Consider the following 20,000-nt stretch of genomic DNA (forward strand, 5'->3'; position numbering starts at 1 on the left):
TATAATGGCTTTAGATTCTACTTTGAAACATAAGAATGGCTTTATCTGAGAATGAGATGAAAACAGCCCCATGGAGGCAGAGAGCTGATTGTTTTCACGGCGACACTTTACCGGACACGCACGTGCACACGCACGAAGCTTGCGGGGCACGTCAAAACATAACGTAAGTCAATGGTGGCACCAGCAACAGCTATAAATGTTATAAACCTTGGCCGCCCATGTGTTAATAAGTGTTTCATCTACCGGCCACAGGTTAATATAATATAATATCATTATCATTAATTAATATCATTTTCATTAATTAATATCATTATCATGAATGAATAAGTGTTTAATTAATATCATTACCAGCATCCTACTGGTTACCTTGTGTTGTACTTGCTTATTGCGACCGTCAGGGAGCAGTTACTATACAAACCTGCAGCAGTTGTCTGTCACGTCTGTCACACCTGTCTGTCACGCTTCATATCCGTGTCATGTACACTCATCTCTGTTGGCTGTGGCTTTCACACTGCGTCACTCCCTGTGGGCGTTGCCAGATTGTGCGAGTGAAACAAGCAAGTGTGTGTGTGTGTGTGTGTGTGTGTGTGTGTGTGTGTGTTAGGGCATTCACGAACAGTGATTTTTAGTATTCGAATTATTCAACCTCAAAGTAGTGGAATATTGGACAGGACTGGCCAAACTGTCAAATATGAAGTAAGCAAGAGGCGAACATTGTGAAAATAGCAGATCGAGGCGTTGTGAGCATGTAGATCTGCTATTTTCACAATATTATCTGTGGAACCGAGTCACATTAAATGTAATACCTACAATTCCAAGTGTTTGTCAGGGTGGGGGTCCCCAGTTCAAATATGTTTATTTTGGGGGTCACGGCCTAAAAAAGGGGCTTTGACAACTCATTCTTATGACTTCCTATCTCGCCAAGCTTTATAAACTATATATTTTTTTAAAGAGAAAACAATAAAAATATTAAAAAAAAATGAATATTCGACTTCGGTGAACAACGTCGAATCGTGACTTTGATATTCGAATAGACGAATATTTGGTGAATGCCCTAGAGTGTGTGTGTGCGTGTGTGTGTGTGTGTGTGTGTGTGTGTGTGTGTGTGTGTGTGTGTGTGTGTGTGTGTGTGTGTGTGTGTGTGTGTGTGTGTGTGTGTGTGTGTGTGTGTGTGTGTGTGTGTGTGTTTCAGTGTGACCTGACGGTCGCTTCTCGCCCTTCACTCTGTGTCATGGTTGTTTCTCTCCAGGTTGTTCGTCACATGCGAACCCACAAGCCCGGCGATGGCGGCGGGGGCGTTACCCACAAGCCCCTGGGCTCCTCCCCCTCGGTGCGGGGGGGCGGGGTCAGAGGGAGGGGCGTGGTCCCCTGCTTCCAGTGCGGCGCGGCGTTCCGTAGCAAGGCGGAGCTAGCGGCGCACTGTGCGACCGCACACAGGTAGGGACACTCATGTTGCCTTTGTTGTGACAATAGAAATCCTAACCCCGTCATTTACGATGTTACTGTTTTTTTTTACTGCTTTCTATCGTTTTAGCCATTTTAATGACTTTGATTTCAGTGGGTGGGGCCATGCGTACGAGTGGATAATATGTCTTTTTAGCCACAATAAGCCCATTCCCAAGATGCACCACAATCTTTCATGGGCAGATGTGACTTCTGGGGGCTGGTAGCGTTACTGCAAAGAAATCACTGGTTTATTGTGTCTAAAAATACATATTTAGCGGGGGTAACAGTTCCAACTGAGACATTCAGATTTCCTTATCCTGAGCAGCTTCCTCCACTCCCTCTGGGAGTATACCGAGACGTTCCCAAGCCAGTTTGGAGATATAATCCCTCCATCTGGTCTTTGGTCTGCCACGGGGTCTCCTCCCATGCAGTGGGACGTGCATCGAGGACCTTCCTAGGAAGGCGCTCGGGGGGCATCCGTACTAGATGCCCCAACCACCTAAGCTGACTCCTTTCCAAGTGAAGGAGCAGCGGTTCTACTCCAAGTCTCTCTCGGGTGACTGAACTTCTTACCCTATCTCTAAGGGAGATACCAGCCACCCGTCTGAGGAAAATCTTTTCGGCCGCTTGCACCCGAGACCTTATACTTTGGGTCATGACTCACACTTCATGACCATAGGTGAGAGTAGGAACGAAGATTGCTCGGCAGACAGAGAGCTTTGCTGAAATCAAGGTCATTGAAATGGCTAAAACAATAGAAAGCAGTAAATTAAAACATTTTAACACTCATCTTTTCTTTTCTCTAATTACAATCTAAACATTATTATCTAAAATATGAACCCTTGTTGTAAAAAAAAAACAAAGTGGTCTTTTAAAGGAGTGTTTTTCAAATGGGGGAACTATGTGCAGGGGGTACGTGAGAAAACAACTAGAAAATGGGAAAATGTATTTTAATGATAAAACATTGACAGTCTTTGTGTGAACCTAAATTACATCAAAACCTTGACCAGTACAACTGTTATTGAATAGAAAGCAATGTTTATTTGCCATTATGCTGTTTTATTTTGAACATATTAGCATGGGAACTGGACGTGGTGTAACTTCTTCTAAGCAGAATGCTGGATTCAGGGGAAGGGGGAACTTAGCTCCAGAAATCAGCCCGAAAAGTTTGAGAACCCCTGCTTTAACGTTATTCCAGGGTTAACGATCTCTCCTCCCCCACAGACCGCGGCCCCCCGCAGCGCGTGCCGCGGCCCCCCACAGGCCCCGCCCCTCCGCGGGTCACCAGTGCTCGCAGTGCGGCCGCCGCTTCCGCCTCCTCTCCTCATTGACCAATCACAGGCCTACGCACGGAGCGTCCGGGGAGGCCGGCTTCCCCTGCAAGTAAGACCTGAACGTTGATCACAGTGACGTGGTACAGAATGACTCATATATGGGCATAAAAGGGATGTCACGTGACATCGTACAGAAAACAGTGATGTTACTAGGTTTTCAATGTAATGGGTCCCGGGACCCACAGGTGGTCATTCAAATGGGTCCCAGAAAGGTTTTATGAGTCCTCAATACAATGTTTTCGAGCGCTGTGAGCTTGTAGATCGGCTATTTTCAAAATGTTTGCCTATTTCTTATATTTATTTTACAATTTGGCTAATGTTTGAACTTAGGACTACTAAAACTACTAAAACATGTGCCCCTAATGAATTCGGGCGCGCAAAATGGTGTCGGACGTCGGTGGAATCAAAACATTGATGTTTCTATCGCCTGTTTAAGACTTTCTACGTGGATTTTATTTGTGTTAACGTAGGGTAAAGTAGGATGCTTTCACCCATGAACAATGGTGGTGTCTGTGGAATTTTAAAATGTTTTTCTTTTACCGTGACCCGGTAAATTATTTTAACATGGACTCCAATGGAGGCGCATCCCCGGGACCCCAGGACCATGACATGAATGAGTCCCTGGGCGACTTGAATTAGTTTTTGATGCGGGATGCGCAGATTCAGATTCAGATTCCTTTATTTACCATTGTGTATCACACATAGGAATTTACTTTGGTAACATACAAGTGTGCATTCAATATTTTTTTCACAAATAACATGAAACCAACAAACACAAAACAACACCGTGCAGAAAATACATAATAAATAATATAATATAAAGTGCAGTAGTGTTCAGTAGTGCGACATATTGCTGATGTCCCTAAGGTTTCGGGACATTATTATTATTTAACTAGAAAAATATTGTTCCTTCGAAACAATTGTGGGCTCGCTTCAAGCCAGAAAACAATGGCTATAAAAGCACAAAATGTCAAGATCGCAGGCAGTGCTCTCTTTGACGTTACTGACGTCAAAGATTGGTCCATTTTGTTCCAAAAATGTGTTGTGCAAAAGTTGACCCGCTGGTGGCGCTATAACAGGCCAATGTGAGAAGGTTGGTATCTGTTCCTTGACCTATTGGGAATGTGCTTGCAAGATTTCACGCACATCCCAGGCTGTGTTCATGATTTGAGGTGTTTATGGCTTTGGACACTTTATCGCTGCTTGCAGCTATATTTATTATTATTATTTTATAATTTTTTTGTGTGCACTTCATAGGCATGTTAGATAAAGGTCCTTAGATTGCGTGTAGAATGTTTCATGCAAATTGCAAAAAAAATCCTAGAATAAAAACGGGTTTAAGCGTTTTACAAACTGCTCAAAATTATATAGCGCCCCCCTTTGGCCATTTGGGGTAAGATTGGTTTCAGTGATATTTGAACTAACCCTCTACACTATTTTGTCATGAAAATGTGACTTTGCTTGTATGTTTTAGAGGCAGAAGAATAATTTACATAAAAATGCAATATTGTTTCAATTATTTAAAAAAGCATGTTTCAATGTTAAAGAAATCCGATCTGACAGATCTTTAGATATCGGTCCAAAGTTCACGTAAAAAAAGTTTTGTGCACGTGACGCGAAAATTCCAGAATAAAAGCGGGTTTACGCGTTTTACAAACTGCTCAAATTGGCGGAAAATCGAAGGGCGGAGCTTACTTAACAACGACACAGATGTCTTCCGCTTGAGTCAAAGCACGCGTGTAACAAGTTGCATGTCTTCAAACGAAACGAGTCATGACTTATGCCCGTTTGAAGTTTGAATTTTCAGACGCTTCGTATAGCGCCCCCCTTTGGCCGATTGGAATAAAATTGGTTTCAGTGATACTTTGACTAACCCTCTACATCTTTGCCAAATGCCATGAACGTGTAACTTTGCATGTATGATTTAGAGGCCGAAGAATAATTTACATAAAACCGCAATATTGATTGAATTATTAAAAATTTATATTTCACTTTAAAAGAAATCCGCGAAGACAGTTTGACCGTATTGGTCCAAAGTTCATGTGAAAAAAGTTTTGTGCGCGTAACGAAAGAAACCCAGGAGGAGATAGATTTTTACTGTTTTTCATATTATTCCGAATTGTGGGAGACCTAAAGGTCAGAGGTCAAAAGTTAGAGGGTAAAAGTTGTTCGGCATGAGGAGACGCATACGTGTATACAGGTTTCATGGCTGTACCTCAAACACAGCATGAGCTATACCTGTTCAAAGATCGCACTTTCGAAGGCTTCCTACAGCGCCACCATTTGGCCGATTGCTATAGAAAATAATAGCACACTTCGCCACTGTAAACTGAACACATTGATGTTTTTATTTTCATTTTCTCACTAAGTATGTAGGAGTAGAACGGAACCGAAGTTTTTGGTCTACTTGATCTAGTATAGAAATAAATAAATAATGACAATAACTAAAGTGTGCTCGCCTTTAGGCGAGCACACAATAATTATAATTTAATAAAAAGGGAAACCAGAGTCAGTGAGCAGCTGCTTACGTATGATGATTATGCTTGGCATTACTTAACGTATGTTTTATGCCCATATATGGAGATTCCTATATTGTCAATATTAAGGACATTGTTATTAAGGATATTATGTTATCACTCACATACATTTATATATTATACAAGTCATTGTTCCAGGTATATTGATGATGTCACACTAGGGGTGTAACGATATAGTAACTGCATAGACATATCGTTTTTACCTTAAAAAATCGAAGTAAATCGAAATGAAAACAGCTAAAATCGAATCGTATCGTTTCATTTTGTATCGTATCGAATCGGCAGTGCAAAGAATCGATTGTATCAATACTACCTACTTGCTAGGAAGAAGAAAGAAAGAAAACATGAAAAGGAGGGGTTTAATTACTTTTTCCTTTCCATAAAGCTACACTGGTCTATGGATAAATGTGTGTAATCTCTGGGTTCATGTCAAGGTGCAGGTTTGTCAATATACAATGTCCATGTATTTGGCAGAAAATCAAAGTTTTTACTTATTTATATCCATAAGAATAGATTGTTCCCTTAAAAACATCCACTATTGACACGTTTCACACAGATTAAATTTCTTTGCTAAATAGTTACTATATCGATTTTAAATCATTGAATCGAATCGTTTCGTATCGCCATAAATGAACCAATATCGTCCATGTATCGTATCGTCAACCATGTATCGTGATATGTATCGAATCACTATTAAAATGCATCGTTACACGCATACCCTCTATAACAAAAGGAAATAAAGATAAATAAATAGCAGGTATTTACAGTGCAAAAGGGGAGGTAAGAATGGGCTTAGTGTGTTTCTATGTCAGTGGTGCCCAAACCTTTTCATGTCAAGGACCCCCATAATGACATGTATTTGGCCACGGACCCCCCCCGTCTCAAAATATTTAGTTCCAGGGACCCCCCAGAAGCAAATATTTGTTACAAATGTTTGCTTTCAAAAATTGCAGATCTATAAGCTCCCGATAACATTTAAAAAATATATATACTACTTCTCCTCCCACCCTCTCTGTGTTCCAGACAGTGTGATCATGTGTTCCCCTCAGCCAGAGAGCTGCGTTCTCACTAGTCTCGCGTAGCCAGACAACTATTCCACAATCTCTGAATGCTATATAGAGTCTATATAGTCTATATAGGAACGGCAGCTCCCGAACGGCGAGTATCGGAAGTAGCCACTGCTGCACTGAACTGTAGTCCCACTGGAAACATAACAGAAACACAATAGCTCAGACAAAGTCATTCGAGCGGCCAATTCTTGTTTTGGGTGTATAGTTTAAGAAAACGTTTGAAAACATCATGGAGGTAAAACCAATAACACCAGAAAAAGAGAAAATAACGCCCCCAGAAATATTGAAAGAAGACTTAACGCTTCCGCGAAGCGGATGACGGCATGGTCATGATGGACCTCCAGAAGGCATTTGACACCGTAAATCATTTTATTCTGATTGAGAAACTAAAAGCCATCGGTCTTGACAGCGCAGCAGTGAGTTGGATGCAATCTTACTGGGGAGGGGAGGGAACAGGTGGTGGAGATTAACGGTACCCGGTAGCATACTGGGGCCTCTGTTGTTCCTAATATACGTGAACGACATGGCATCTGCTTGCGACTGCAACCTGTTCCTGTTCGCGGATGACTCGGCTCTCCTAGTCTCGGGCAAGGACCACTTGCAGGTTGAAAAGACACTTAACTCTGAACTAAGTAAGATCTGCATGGCTTAACGACAACAAATTATCAATTCACCTGGGAAAAACTGAGTCCATCCTCTTTGGATCAAATCATAACCTCAAAAAAGTCGATAACTTCACAATCAAAGTGGGTGACAAGGTCATAACACGAAAAAACTAAATCTCTTACTTAGGATGTATACTTGAAGCTAATCTTTCCAGTGAAAAGATGACTTCTAAAGTAATAAATAAAATCAACCAACAAACTCGTTTCCTACAGAGGATCGCCCCAATGGTCAACTTCAACACACTGAAGACCATTGCTGGTGCAATAATCCAGCCCCTCTTTGACTATGGAGTCCACGTATGGTATCGTGAAGCCCTAAAAACTAAACTCCAAACAGCCCAAAATGAACTAATTAGGGTCCTGCTTAACCTTCCCTATCAGACTCGCCTCACCGCTACTCACCAGTTAAGAGTGGGGTGGCTCAGAGTAGATGACAGAGTACAGCAACTTGCAATGGGCCTGGTGTACAAGATACACTACACCACTATGATACCCAAGTACCTGTCAAAATACTTTATAAACATTAAGGATGTCCATAATTACAACACCAGAGGCAGCGCCACAGATCACTTTCAACCCAGAGTCAAAACCAACAAAGGGTCAAACTCTTTTTTCTGCTATACCACCAAAATGTGGAAAGCCTTACCGAAGGCCATAAAGGAGTGTGGATCACTAGCATCCTTTAAAATTGCCCTGAAAAACCACTTACAGGCAGCAGCCGTTCGCAACTGGTAAAAAAACTAACCTAGCCCAACCCTACCCTCCCCTGCCCCTTCTTTGTATATACTTACTGTTTAGACTTACTGTTTTCCTTTTTTTGTTCTCTCATTTTCTTTTTCTTTACATATCTACTGCATAGTACTGTGTTCTATTCGTCTGTCATTCAATGTTATATGAGATACTTAAATGGTTTCCTGTGGAAATAAGCTTAGTCTTTTCATGGATCTCATTTTAGTAGACCAAAAAACTTTGAATAAAGTCTTCAATCAATCAAAGTAGGACATGTTATTGCTACTGCACCAAGGGAGCGGTTGCGTCACATCCGCTTTATCTCGCACTCATCGTTTCTATTTCCGTTTGCCAGACTGTATGCCGGGAGCATTTGCCTAAATCGCGGAGGCAACAGTCTGGCCTTGCGAGACTACGTTCTCACAGACAGACCCTAACCCTGTCCCTACTCTGTGTTCCAGACAGTGATCTAACCCTACTCTGTGTTTTGCATTTTGACCCGATTCTATAAGTGTCTTTTGAATCCTTCTAAGGTTTTTTGATAAACCCTTTGTTTCTATGTCAGCAATCTGGCCAGCCATTGTATAAAGAAAAGGTCCTTTTCACTTAACTGGAGCTCAGTTAGTCTGTTCTTGAGAGACTACACTATGTCAGTAGTTCTCAAACCTTTTCATGTGAAGGACCCCCAAAATGATATGCATTTGGCCACGGACCCCCATCTCAAAATATTTAGTTCCAGGGACCCCCCAGAAGCAAGCATTGAGTTACAGACGTTCGCTTTGAAAATACACATATTCAAAGATTTGCACACATTTTCACAACTTTTTCAAAAATAGCAGATCCCTGTTCCCCTCGTCCAGAGAGCTGCGTTCTCACAGACAGACCCTAACCTAACCTCTCTATGTTCTCTGTATTCCAGACAGTGTGATCATGTGTTCCCCTCGTCCAGAGAGCTGCGTTCTCACAGACAGACCCTAACCCTAACCTCTATGTCCAGACAGTGTGATCATGTGTTCCCCTCGTCCAGAGAGCTGCGTTCTCACAGACAGACCCTAACCCTACTCTCTCTGTGTTCCAGACAGTGATCTAACCCTAACCTCTGTGTTCCAGACAGTGTGATCATGTGTTCCCCTCGTCCAGAGAGCTGCGTTCTCACAGACAGACCCTAACCCTAACCTCTGTGTTCCAGACAGTGTGATCATGTGTTCCCCTCGTCCAGAGAGCTGCGTTCTCACAGACAGACCCTAACCCTACTCTCTCTGTGTTCCAGACAGTGATCTAACCCTAACCTCTGTGTTCCAGACAGTGTGATCATGTGTTCCCCTCGTCCAGAGAGCTGCGTTCTCACAGACAGACCCTAACCCTAACCCTGTCCCTACTCTCTCTATGTCCAGACAGTGTGATCATGTGTTCCCCTCGTCCAGAGAGCTGCGTTCTCACAGACAGACCCTAACCCTACTCTCTCTGTGTTCCAGACAGTGATCTAACCCTAACCTCTGTGTTCCAGACAGTGTGATCATGTGTTCCCCTCGGCCAGAGAGCTGCGTTCTCACAGACAGACCCTAACCCTACTCTCTCTGTGTTCCAGACAGTGTGATCATGTGTTCCCCTCGTCCAGAGAGCTGCGTTCTCACAGACAGACCCTAACCCTAACCCTGTCCCTACTCTCTCTATGTCCAGACAGTGTGATCATGTGTTCCCCTCGTCCAGAGAGCTGCGTTCTCACAGACAGACCCTAACCCTACTCTCTCTGTGTTCCAGACAGTGATCTAACCCTAACCTCTGTCTCCAGACAGTGTGATCATGTGTTCCCCTCGTCCAGAGAGCTGCGTTCTCACAGACAGAGCCACCGCGTGCCCGCAGTGCCCTGTCCAGTCTGCATGGAGAGCTTCACCTCACAGAGCCGCATGCTGCAGCACAGGCTGCAGGCGCACCCTGCTGGCCAGGGGGAGGAACTGCACTTCAACTGCAGACACTGTCACATGAGCTTCACCGGTGGGTTGGTTGGTTGATTGATTGATTCACTGATTGATTGATTGATTGATTGATTGATTGATTGAAGACTTTATTGTCAGGTTGCATAGGAAAAGGTACAGTTTCATGACAGTGCAGTTCACTGGTACAAGGTCAACTGAAAGGAGATGTGATTTGATTTGAAAGGGATATCATTATATTTCTCCTCAAACTGAAACCCCTGACACGGACAAGTCAACGAAGAAAGGGATTTTCAGTGCTTGCTGGGCGGAGAACGATTGTTAGCCTTTTTTAGAGTCAAATCTGGGTTGAACATGATGTCCATTCTAACCCTAACCATCCTTGTTCCAGGCAACAGCCACGTGCACACATAGACATCAAAGGGGGCTTGAGCCCCTGACCTTTTATCCGTCTGTAAAATGTGCCCTCTCTCCAGACCATGAATGCAGTTTTTACTGTGGAGAAAGAAATGCAAATGTCCCCTCTTTCCATGCCATACCTGAAGGCAGAATATAGCCAACCTCGCATTGTGAGCTTGGAGGTCTGCTATTTTCGCTATTTTCACCAAAAGGCCCTTTCAGAAATGTCAGCCCCTGCCTCTCCAACATTCTCTGCACGTCCCTGGGTGTAGATGTGTAAAGAGAAAGGATAAACCATGTAGTTTCAGCCAAAACAAACTGGATCAGTAGACGTTCAACATAAGATAGATGTCAAGGCCTTTGTACTGTCGGTCATTCTTTTGAGGAGAATAACCTTGACCTGTAAAGATTTGATATAACATGAGACGCCTTTCAGTGAGCCCACAATAATAATAAATAATCTCTGTGGTTCCAGGTGTGACCCAGCTGCGTATCCACCAGCGCAGCCACACCCAGCGCTCCTTCCAGTGTGAGCAGTGCTCCAAGGCCTTCAGCACCCTGCAGGGCCTGCAGGCCCACCGGGGCTCCCACAGCGGAGAGAGACCATACCTCTGTCCTCAGTGTGGGAAGAGGTTTAGGACCAAGGATGGACTAGAAGGTACCGATGCATCTACACACTGTTTTATAGAGAGAAACCATACCTCTGTCCTCAGTGTGGGAAGAGGTTTAGGACCAAGGATGGACTAGAAGGTACCGATGCATCTACACACTGTTTTATAGAGAGAAACCATACCTCTGTCCCCAGTGTGGGAAGAGGTTTAGGACCAAGGATGGACTGGAAGGTACTGATCCACTGTTTTATAGAGAGAGACCATACCTCTGTCCCCAGTGTTTTATAGAGAGAAACCATACCTCTGTCCCCAGTGTTTTATAGAGAGAAACCATACCTCTGTCCTCAGTGTTTTATAGAGAAACCATACCTCTGTCCCCAGTGTTTTATAGAGAGAAACCATACCTCTGTCCTCAGTGTTTTATAGAGAAACCATACCTCTGTCCCCAGTGTTTTATAGAGAGAAACCATACCTCTGTCCTCAGTGTTTTATAGAGAAACCATACCTCTGTCCCCAGTGTTTTATAGAGAGAGACCATACCTCTGTCCCCAGTGTTTTATAGAGAGAGACCATACCTCTGTCCCCAGTGTTTTATAGAGAAACCATACCTCTGTCCCCAGTGTTTTATAGAGAGAGACCATACCTCTGTCCCCAGTGTTTTATAGAGAAACCATACCTCTGTCCTCAGTGTTTTATAGAGAAACCATACCTCTGTCCCCAGTGTTTTATAGAGAGAGACCATACCTCTGTCCTCAGTGTTTTATAGAGAAACCATACCTCTGTCCCCAGTGTTTTATAGAGAGAAACCATACCTCTGTCCCCAGTGTTTTATAGAGAGAAACCATACCTCTGTCCCCAGTGTTTTATAGAGAGAGACCATACCTCTGTCCCCAGTGTTTTATAGAGAGAGACCATACCTCTGTCCTCAGTGTTTTATAGAGAGAGACCATACCTCTGTCCCCAGTGTTTTATAGAGAGAGACCATACCTCTGTCCCCAGTGTTTTATAGAGAGAGACCATACCTCTGTCCCCAGTGTTTTATAGAGAGAGACCATACCTCTGTCCCCAGTGTTTTATAGAGAGAGACCATACCTCTGTCCCCAGTGTTTTATAGAGAAACCATACCTCTGTCCTCAGTGTTTTATAGAGAGAAACCATACCTCTGTCCCCAGTGTTTTATAGAGAGAGACCATACCTCTGTCCCCAGTGTTTTATAGAGAGAAACCATACCTCTGTCCTCAGTGTTTTATAGAGAAACCATACCTCTGTCCCCAGTGTTTTATAGAGAGAAACCACACCTCTGTCCCCAGTGTTTTTTACATCTACACACTGTATAAACAATGGTTTAAAAAATGGAAACTGTCCAACCTTAAAGGTATATTCAGTGATTGTATTTAATTCAAATAAAAATATAATTGGTACATTTTGCATTCCATTTTTTTCCCTCCCATTTTCCAGTGTAGGTTTATACCAAAGTTTGAGGTATTTTCATATATAGCATTTTAGGTTGTACCATTAACTGTTTGTGTCCCTGTTCTCCGGGTCACCTGGGTAGAGAAACCCTTCGGTTGTACCATTAACTTTTTGTGTCCCTGTTCTAGATAGATAGATACCTTTATTATCCCAAGGGGGAAAATCAGTTGCCCAGAGGCAGCACAGCAGTATAAGGTTATTTACAAAGTTACAGAGAAGTATGAAAAAAGATAAAAAGAAACAGAGTACAGAGTACAGTAAGTACAGTAAGAGCAAGGTACAACAGGAAAGGGAACGAATAAACACTAAAAACAGAAATACAAAGGAATACCACCAAAACACAAGCCAAGTCTGGTGGCCAATGTAAAGGGTCAAACTGCAGAGCTACAACCAAACGGTCTTCCCGCAAGGGGCGACCACTACATGAAGATTTGGGGTCTCCAGGTCACCTGGGTAGAGAAACCCTTCGGTTGTACCATTAACCCTTTGTGTGCCTGTTCCCCAGGTCACCTGGGTAGAGAAACCCTTCGGTTGTACCATTAACCCTTTGTGTGCCTGTTCTCCAGGTCACCTGCGGACCCACACGGGAGAGAAACCCTACCGTTGCTCCTACTGCGCCAAGGCCTTCACGGCGCTGGCTGGCCTCAACGTGCACGTGCGCCGGCACACCGGGGAGCGCCCGTACGTGTGCACGGTGTGCGGGAAAGGTACGTTTTATATTTATTTATATACACACCGGGGAGCGCACGTACGTGTGCACGGTGTGTGGGAAAGGTATGTTTTATATGTATTTATATACACACTGGGGAGCGCCCGTACGTGTGCACGGTGTGTGGGAAAGGTATGTTTTATATGTATTTATATACACACTGGGGAGCGCCCGTACGTGTGCACGGTGTGTGGGAAAGGTATGTTTTATATGTATTTATATACACACTGGGGAGCGCCCGTACGTGTGCACGGTGTGTGGGAAAGGTATGTTTTATATGTATTTATATACACACTGGGGAGCGCCCGTACGTGTGCACGGTGTGTGGGAAAGGTACGTTTTATATTTATTTATATACACACTGGGGAGCGCACGTACGTGTGCACGGTGTGCGGGAAAGGTACGTCTGACTGTGTGATGTTTGTATTTATTTCAAAACAACACCGCTATGAACGGTTAACACTTTTGTGGCCTCTTACTTTGAAGGAATGCATTTTCCTTGCTGCCGCGCCACTTCCTCCATAGGCCGCCACTTTATTTTGAAGGGCCGGGCGGAGTTTTTGCGCGCATTCTTTTCACTTGACTTTTTTTTTTTTTACTTTGAGGCCATATAGTCACATGACGTGTGTCATGTGACAGTGTGTCATGGCGGCCGCCATCCGAGTGCAGAAGGGGCTGTAAACATTACATTTGATATAATACAGTTCTATTGTGAAAATAGCAGATCTACATAATCACAACACCTCGCGGGTCGCAGCGTGATTTTAGGCCAAAATGTGTAGGAGCAGTGTCCAAAAATGTGTTTTAAAAAATCAGCCTGAAGGTGGCGCTAAATGGGACAGATCCATGTTGAAGAGATGAGTGTAGACATACTGTGTACCGATTTGCGTGATTTTAGGGCAAAATCTGTAGGAGCAGTGTCCAAAAATGTGTTTTGCAAGAATCGGCCTCATGGTGGCGCTAGAAGAGGGTCATGTGAGAATTGAGGTTGTGGTTTGGTAGGCAAGGAGTGTGTGTGCAAAGTTTGGCATGGACCAGGGCAACGGTTGTGGAGATATGAGCAGGGCAAAAGTGTGACATGTGATGTGTGACTGACTGACTGACAGACAGCTGGTCGAGGTTTTGATAATAACTGCGACCTGACGGTCGCAATAAACATGAACTTTCACCCTGTACTTAGTCTGCTCTTTTTCCCCTCTACACCAAACATCTTTGCTGAAAATAACCGATCTACAAGAATTACAAGCTCACAACGCCTGGCGCTGCGAGGCGTTGTGAGCTTGAGAAGCAGGCGGGACGCAGCAGCAGTGTTGAGTAGTTTAGTTTAGCAGTGGAGAGAGAGGGAGGGGGGAGGGGGGAGGGGGGGGGGGAAGTCAGAGTGGAACAGATCCATGGATGGACATGAAACGTGTCAAACTGAACTCATATTATCATCAAAATGCGAAACAACTTCCATATTTAAGTGTTTTTATTTGTTTGTTTTTGGCGAGTTGCCCTGTTGTGTGAGGTCATGGTGTTGAGTGGATAACATAATGTGTGCGTGTGTGTGTGTGTGTGCGTGTGTGTGTGTGTGTGTGTGTGTGTGTGTGTGTGTGCGCGTGTGTGTGTGTGTGTGTGTGTGTGTGTGTGTGTGTGTGTGTGTGTTGCAAGGCACAGCTCTCAGAAGGGCATCTCTGTGACATGTTGTATTCATTATCCCATTTAGGCCTAACCTATAGAATAGGGCTAAATCAGAAATTAGCCTACAAAACAAATATGTTGCTACATACTGTACATGTACTGTAAGCCCCTCCCAAACAGCAAAATGTGTTATAATATAATATATATAATATAATCCAAGCATGTCCTGTTTATTTCGCAAAAATCTTTTCTTTCAGTCAGGACCGTTTTTTATCAATTCTAAGCCACAGTGTTTGTGTTACGGTCGGTAGAAGAGGCCGCCGTTTTGAGAAAAAAAGGAAAAGAATCCGGAGTAAACTGCATTTTTGTGCAGCCGCTAAACAGGAAGTCAATGAGACAGACAGCACGTCCTGGTGATGTGATCTTGCGCTGCATGTTGGGAAATGGAGTTTGTTTCATCACCGCGGTAGCCAAGTACTGTAGCTACAGTACAGTATAGTTTACTGTACAACACGTCAACGCGTCGTTGGGCACACGTAAACATCAAAGAGATTGGCGCGTGGGCACCACGTGGACATTTAATGTGTTAAATGCTTACCAACAGCTTTCTTCACAAATGAGTTCATAGATACTGTAGATAGATACCTTTATGAGTTCATAGATACTGTAGATAGATACCTTTATGAGTTCATAGATACTGTAGATAGATACCTTTATGAGTTCATAGATACTGTAGATAGATACCTTTATTATCCCAATGGGGGAAAATCAGTTGCCCAGTGGCAGCACAGCAGTATAAGGTTATTTACAAAGTTACAGAGAAATAAGAAAAAGATAAAAGAAACACAAGAACAGAGTAGTGTAAAGAGCAAGGTACATCAAGAGAGGGAAGGAATAATATATAAATATATACATATACAAGTACAGGAAAACAATAAAACAAATGAATCTGCTTTAAGTAGCATTTTCACAACACAGTGACGCACGCACACAATGCGCACACACAGAAGGGATGTTAGGCTGCTGTGTTTGTGTGCTAAACATATCAATCACCATGTGAATACTGGTATATCTCAAAACACCACTGCCAAAGGGGAATGGATTGACGTGCTGGCCATTGGGAAAAGCGGGACAACTCCCGAACAGCCGGTTCATTCCCGGCCGGTCCAGGCCGGCCATTAGGGAAAAAAAATAAAAATAAAATGTCTGCTCTGCCTTCGTTCCATTTTGGGGGCTGGGCGGCCAGCAAAGTAAATCGTCACTGTCGGGCAGAAACCTTGTATCTCCAAGTTTCAAATGTATAATTTCTTTCCGCAAAGTAAAGCCCTACTTCATCATACAAGGCCGTTGCACAAAAGTAGTGAAAACAGCGGTGCGAGGCGTTGTGTGCTTGTAGATCTGCTGTTTTCACTAGTTTAAATCATTTTTAAAATGACAAATACAAAACAAACGGTTTTGGCCATACAAGGTTTCCACCCGACAACGACGAAATATAACTCATGTACAGTAATTGGCCCACTGGCTTGTCACTTGTCATGATCTGAAAAGTCAAATCTTTGAGTAGCAGCAGCGCTATAGAGAGAGATCTCTCTATATAGCACACAATGAGGGCCTCTGCATCTGTTTTTTCCCGGGCTGAATCAGGGGCCCAGCACGGCCCTGGTAGATGGTCATAAGACACTGGACTGTGCTTTGCCTTAGCATCGCAGCTTCTCCTGTTCACAGAATCCTGTCCGTTTGGGGATCCTCTTGTTTCACAGGACAACAAACTGACCGCCTCGCACACACATGTGCGCTCTTATCGATTATACCTTTGTTTCTCAATCTATTGATCTCCCTGCCAAGGTAAGGGGACTCCATTCTGTGTGTGTGTGTGTGTGTGTGTGTGTGTGTGTGTGTGTGTGTGTGTGTGTGTGTGTGTGCGTGTGCGTGTGTGTGTGCTGGCCTGGGGTCACATGGTTGCTGGTGTGAAGCATTTAGCTTGTGTTCTGATCACATTGCTGGTGTTGTTTTCAGTCTTTAATTCAATCACAGAAGCCCCAGACTCAGTCTCAGGTTGAGGAAGAGCGGCCTCTAGTGTTAGCTCTGTGAAAGTGCTTTTCTGGTCCACCTACACCTACGGCACCAAGGTGTACAACTAAAGTGTATTCTTCTTCTTGTTTTGTTGTTGTTCCCCAGGTTGGCCATCGGGGGGCGACCTCCAGAAACACATGCGGAGCCACACGGGAGAGAAACCCTACGGCTGTACGGAGTGCGGGAAAACCTTCGCCATTTCCTGTCACCTGACCGAGCACATGAGGTCACACACAGGTCAGAGGTCACCTCATAGATTTGATGTTAAAGTGATCCCTGACTAATACGACAAATATGTCTTAATACATTATAATTGCCCTCTATAACTACAATGTAAAATTAAAAACACCTTAAATATTTTATTTCTTCTAGAAATAGCTAATCTTTCACTCAGTAGGGGAAATGCCTGTCGCAAGTTGATGATGTCATAAATGTCATGTGTCATTTTTATGGCATGCATGTGCAAAAAAACAAAACACAAACACTTTTGGAATATTGATTTGATGCTCATATTAACTCACTTACTGCCAATTAAAAATGCCCTCGAGTGGCATTAGTGCCAGCCCTCTCCATAGACTTCCATGTAATTTGTAGTGCACAGATCATGCACGCCCATGCACAGATCATGCACCATGTTTGTGCAGGCTGTTCACAGCTTTCAAACAAAAAAAAAAGATTGGAAATCCGTTCAGGCATTCTTGAGATAATAGCCATTATGTTTTACATGTTATGTAAACAAAGATGGCTGCCCTGTATAAAGATGGGGTTGTATGGGGGTGGAACATGCAAAATCGCGATTGAAATCATGTTTACTAGATTTAATGGGGTCCAAAAATTTTTTTTTTTTTTTTTAAATTAAAAAAAAAAAAAAAATGTTTTTTGTTTTTTTTCTAAGTAAAAGTCGTCCAAAGTCGCTTGGCAGGGAAGCCCATAGTGAGAAAGTTGCTCTAAAAGTCGCCTGGCACTGATTGAGTTAACCATAGGAAGTATTAAGTTTGTTTTTATTTTCACATGCATGCCATTAATTCCATAGGGATAGATCACACTTGACATTTATGACATCATCAACTTGCGACAGGCATTTATCCTATTGAGTGAAAGATTAGCTATTTCTAGAATAAATAAAATAATTAAGGTGTTTTTTTCTCCCTCCACGTCATCAGTGACCACACCCTAGGTGGGGTTGGCGATAGGGCCTTTCTGTGTGGAGTTTGCATGTTCTCCCCGTGTCTCCTAGGGTTGATACCCTCACAAAAACATGCAATCCTGGTCTCTATAATACTGCCATGACGTCAGACCGGAAGTAATCATTTTGAAGGCCTTCTGGCCTTCAAAATAAGATAGTGGCCGTTAATGGAAGAAGTGACAGGCACTCTGGACTTTATAATCCGTTAATGTCTCGGGCTCAGAATGAGTTAAGAGGCATCTTAGAACATACATGTTCATACATCTGAGAACATACATGTTCAGACATCTGAGAACATACATGTTCATACATCTGAGAACATACATGTTCATACATCTGAGAACATACATGTTCAGACATCTGAGAACATACATGTTCATACATCTGAGAACATACATGTTCAGACATCTGAGAACATACATGTTCAGACATCTGAGAACATACATGTTCAGACATCTGAGAACATACATGTTCAGACATCTGAGAACATACATGTTCAGACAGGCCTTTGGTCACTTATAGGCATCCCTGATTTTACTGTTCTTTTGTATTCTCTGTTACTGGTGGCTGTTTTTAATTTATTGGTGTCTTCTCTGCAGCTCTAGAGCTTGTTTTTTTTATTTTAATTGTGTATATTTGTATCTCTGCAACGGTATAGAGCTTACTCTTTTATTGTAAAACCCCTTATTGTAAACCCTAACCCTAACCCTATCTGTAAAGCATTCGTGCTGTGAAGGGTGCTATATAAATAAAGTTCATTCATTCATTCATCTGAACAGACAGAGAAAATAACTTGTTCAAAGCAATAAAATAGTTAACCTGTGTGTCTCCCAAGGAGAGAAACCCTTCGGTTGTACACACTGTTAACCTGTGTCTCTCTCTCTCTCTCTCTCTCTCTCTCTCTCTGTCTGTCTGTCTGTCTGTCTGTCTGTCTGTCTGTCTGTCTGTCTGTCTGTCTGTCTGTCTCTCTCTCTCTCTCTCCCCTCCCCAGGAGAGAAACCATTCAGTTGCCCCCAGTGTGGGAAGTGCGTGAAGAGGAAGTTTGACCTGAAGAAGCACATGCTGTCCCACGCTGACGTGAGACCCTACCCCTGTCAGTACTGCAGCAAGAGCTACACCCGCAAGACACACCTCAACAGACACCTACTGACACACACTGCCTGAACGCACACACACACACACACACACACACACACACACACACACACACACACACACACACACACACACACACACACACACTAGGGCATTCACGAATAGTGATTTTTAGTATTCAAATTATTCGACCTCAAAGTATTAGAATAGTGGAATATTCGACAGGACTGGCCAAACTGTAAAATATTAAGTCAGCTCACAACGTGCTCACAACGCCGCGCAACGTGAGGCGTTGTGAGCATGTAGATCTGCTATTTTCACAATATGTATCTGTGGAACCGAGTCACATTAAATGTAATACCTACAATTCCAAGTGCTTGTCAGGGTGGGGGTCCCCAGTTCAGATATGTTTATTTTGGGGGTCACGGCCTAAAAAGGTTTGAGAACCCCTGGTATAGAGCATTAACACATTCATCCACCAGGGGCATTGACAACTCATTCTTATGACTTCCTATCTAGCCAAGCTTTATAAAAAAGGCGAATATTCAACTTTGGTGAACAACGTCGAATAGTGACTTTGATATTTGAATATTCAAATATTTGGTCAATTCCCTAACACACACACACACACACACACACACACACACACACACACACACACACACACACACACACACACACACACACAGCTACTGACCACCTTGAAATAATAAGTGTACAAACGGGTCCATTTGGAGGGTAAAGGGTATCATTTGGAGCCCTTACGGGTCCCCAGACCTCACATTGAGGACCTGTGAGTTAAATCTGGATCTTGAATGTATCTGTACTGTACAGGCCATGATCTGGATTACACCAGCAACACTTCATCAGAATAATCCCTTTTATACATTAACTTGTTGTGCTGCCAAAGACATTGACAGAGTCCACTGTTGGCCACTAGAGGGTGCTGTTCACCAAGATATGCAGTCAGAATGCTGAGTCTCTGGCTGCTCCACAGCAGTGTTCTCAACCTGTGGGTCGGGACCCCCAGGGGGGTCGGGACCCCCAGGGGGGTCCCCACATTATTAGCTAAATGTAGTCCAAAACATTGTTTTCTCACTCAACAGTAAACAGAATAAC

At 43.4% G+C, this 20,000-nt stretch overlaps 1 protein-coding gene across 3 annotated transcripts in view; it reads left to right on the plus strand.

The window, feature by feature from the left end:
- The window catches only part of LOC308280534 (uncharacterized protein), a 42,642-nt gene that overhangs the window by 22,605 nt on the left and 37 nt on the right, over positions 1-20,000 (plus strand). For all 3 annotated transcript variants that reach the window (XM_080720847.1, XM_080720848.1, XM_080720849.1), the window contains 7 exons: positions 1,250-1,437; positions 2,671-2,829; positions 9,574-9,776; positions 10,590-10,772; positions 12,765-12,905; positions 16,706-16,837; positions 18,778-20,000. The exon at positions 18,778-20,000 is cut by the window's right edge and continues 37 nt beyond it. In XM_080720847.1, coding sequence (XP_080576973.1) covers positions 1,250-1,437; positions 2,671-2,829; positions 9,574-9,776; positions 10,590-10,772; positions 12,765-12,905; positions 16,706-16,837; positions 18,778-18,950 — 1,179 coding nt within the window. In that variant the 3' untranslated portion in view covers positions 18,951-20,000. The remainder of the gene's footprint in view (positions 1-1,249; positions 1,438-2,670; positions 2,830-9,573; positions 9,777-10,589; positions 10,773-12,764; positions 12,906-16,705; positions 16,838-18,777) is intronic.

This window comes from Nannobrachium achirus, assembly GCF_963921795.1.
Source record: "Nannobrachium achirus genome assembly, chromosome: 24".
NCBI lineage: Eukaryota > Metazoa > Chordata > Actinopteri > Myctophiformes > Myctophidae > Nannobrachium > Nannobrachium achirus.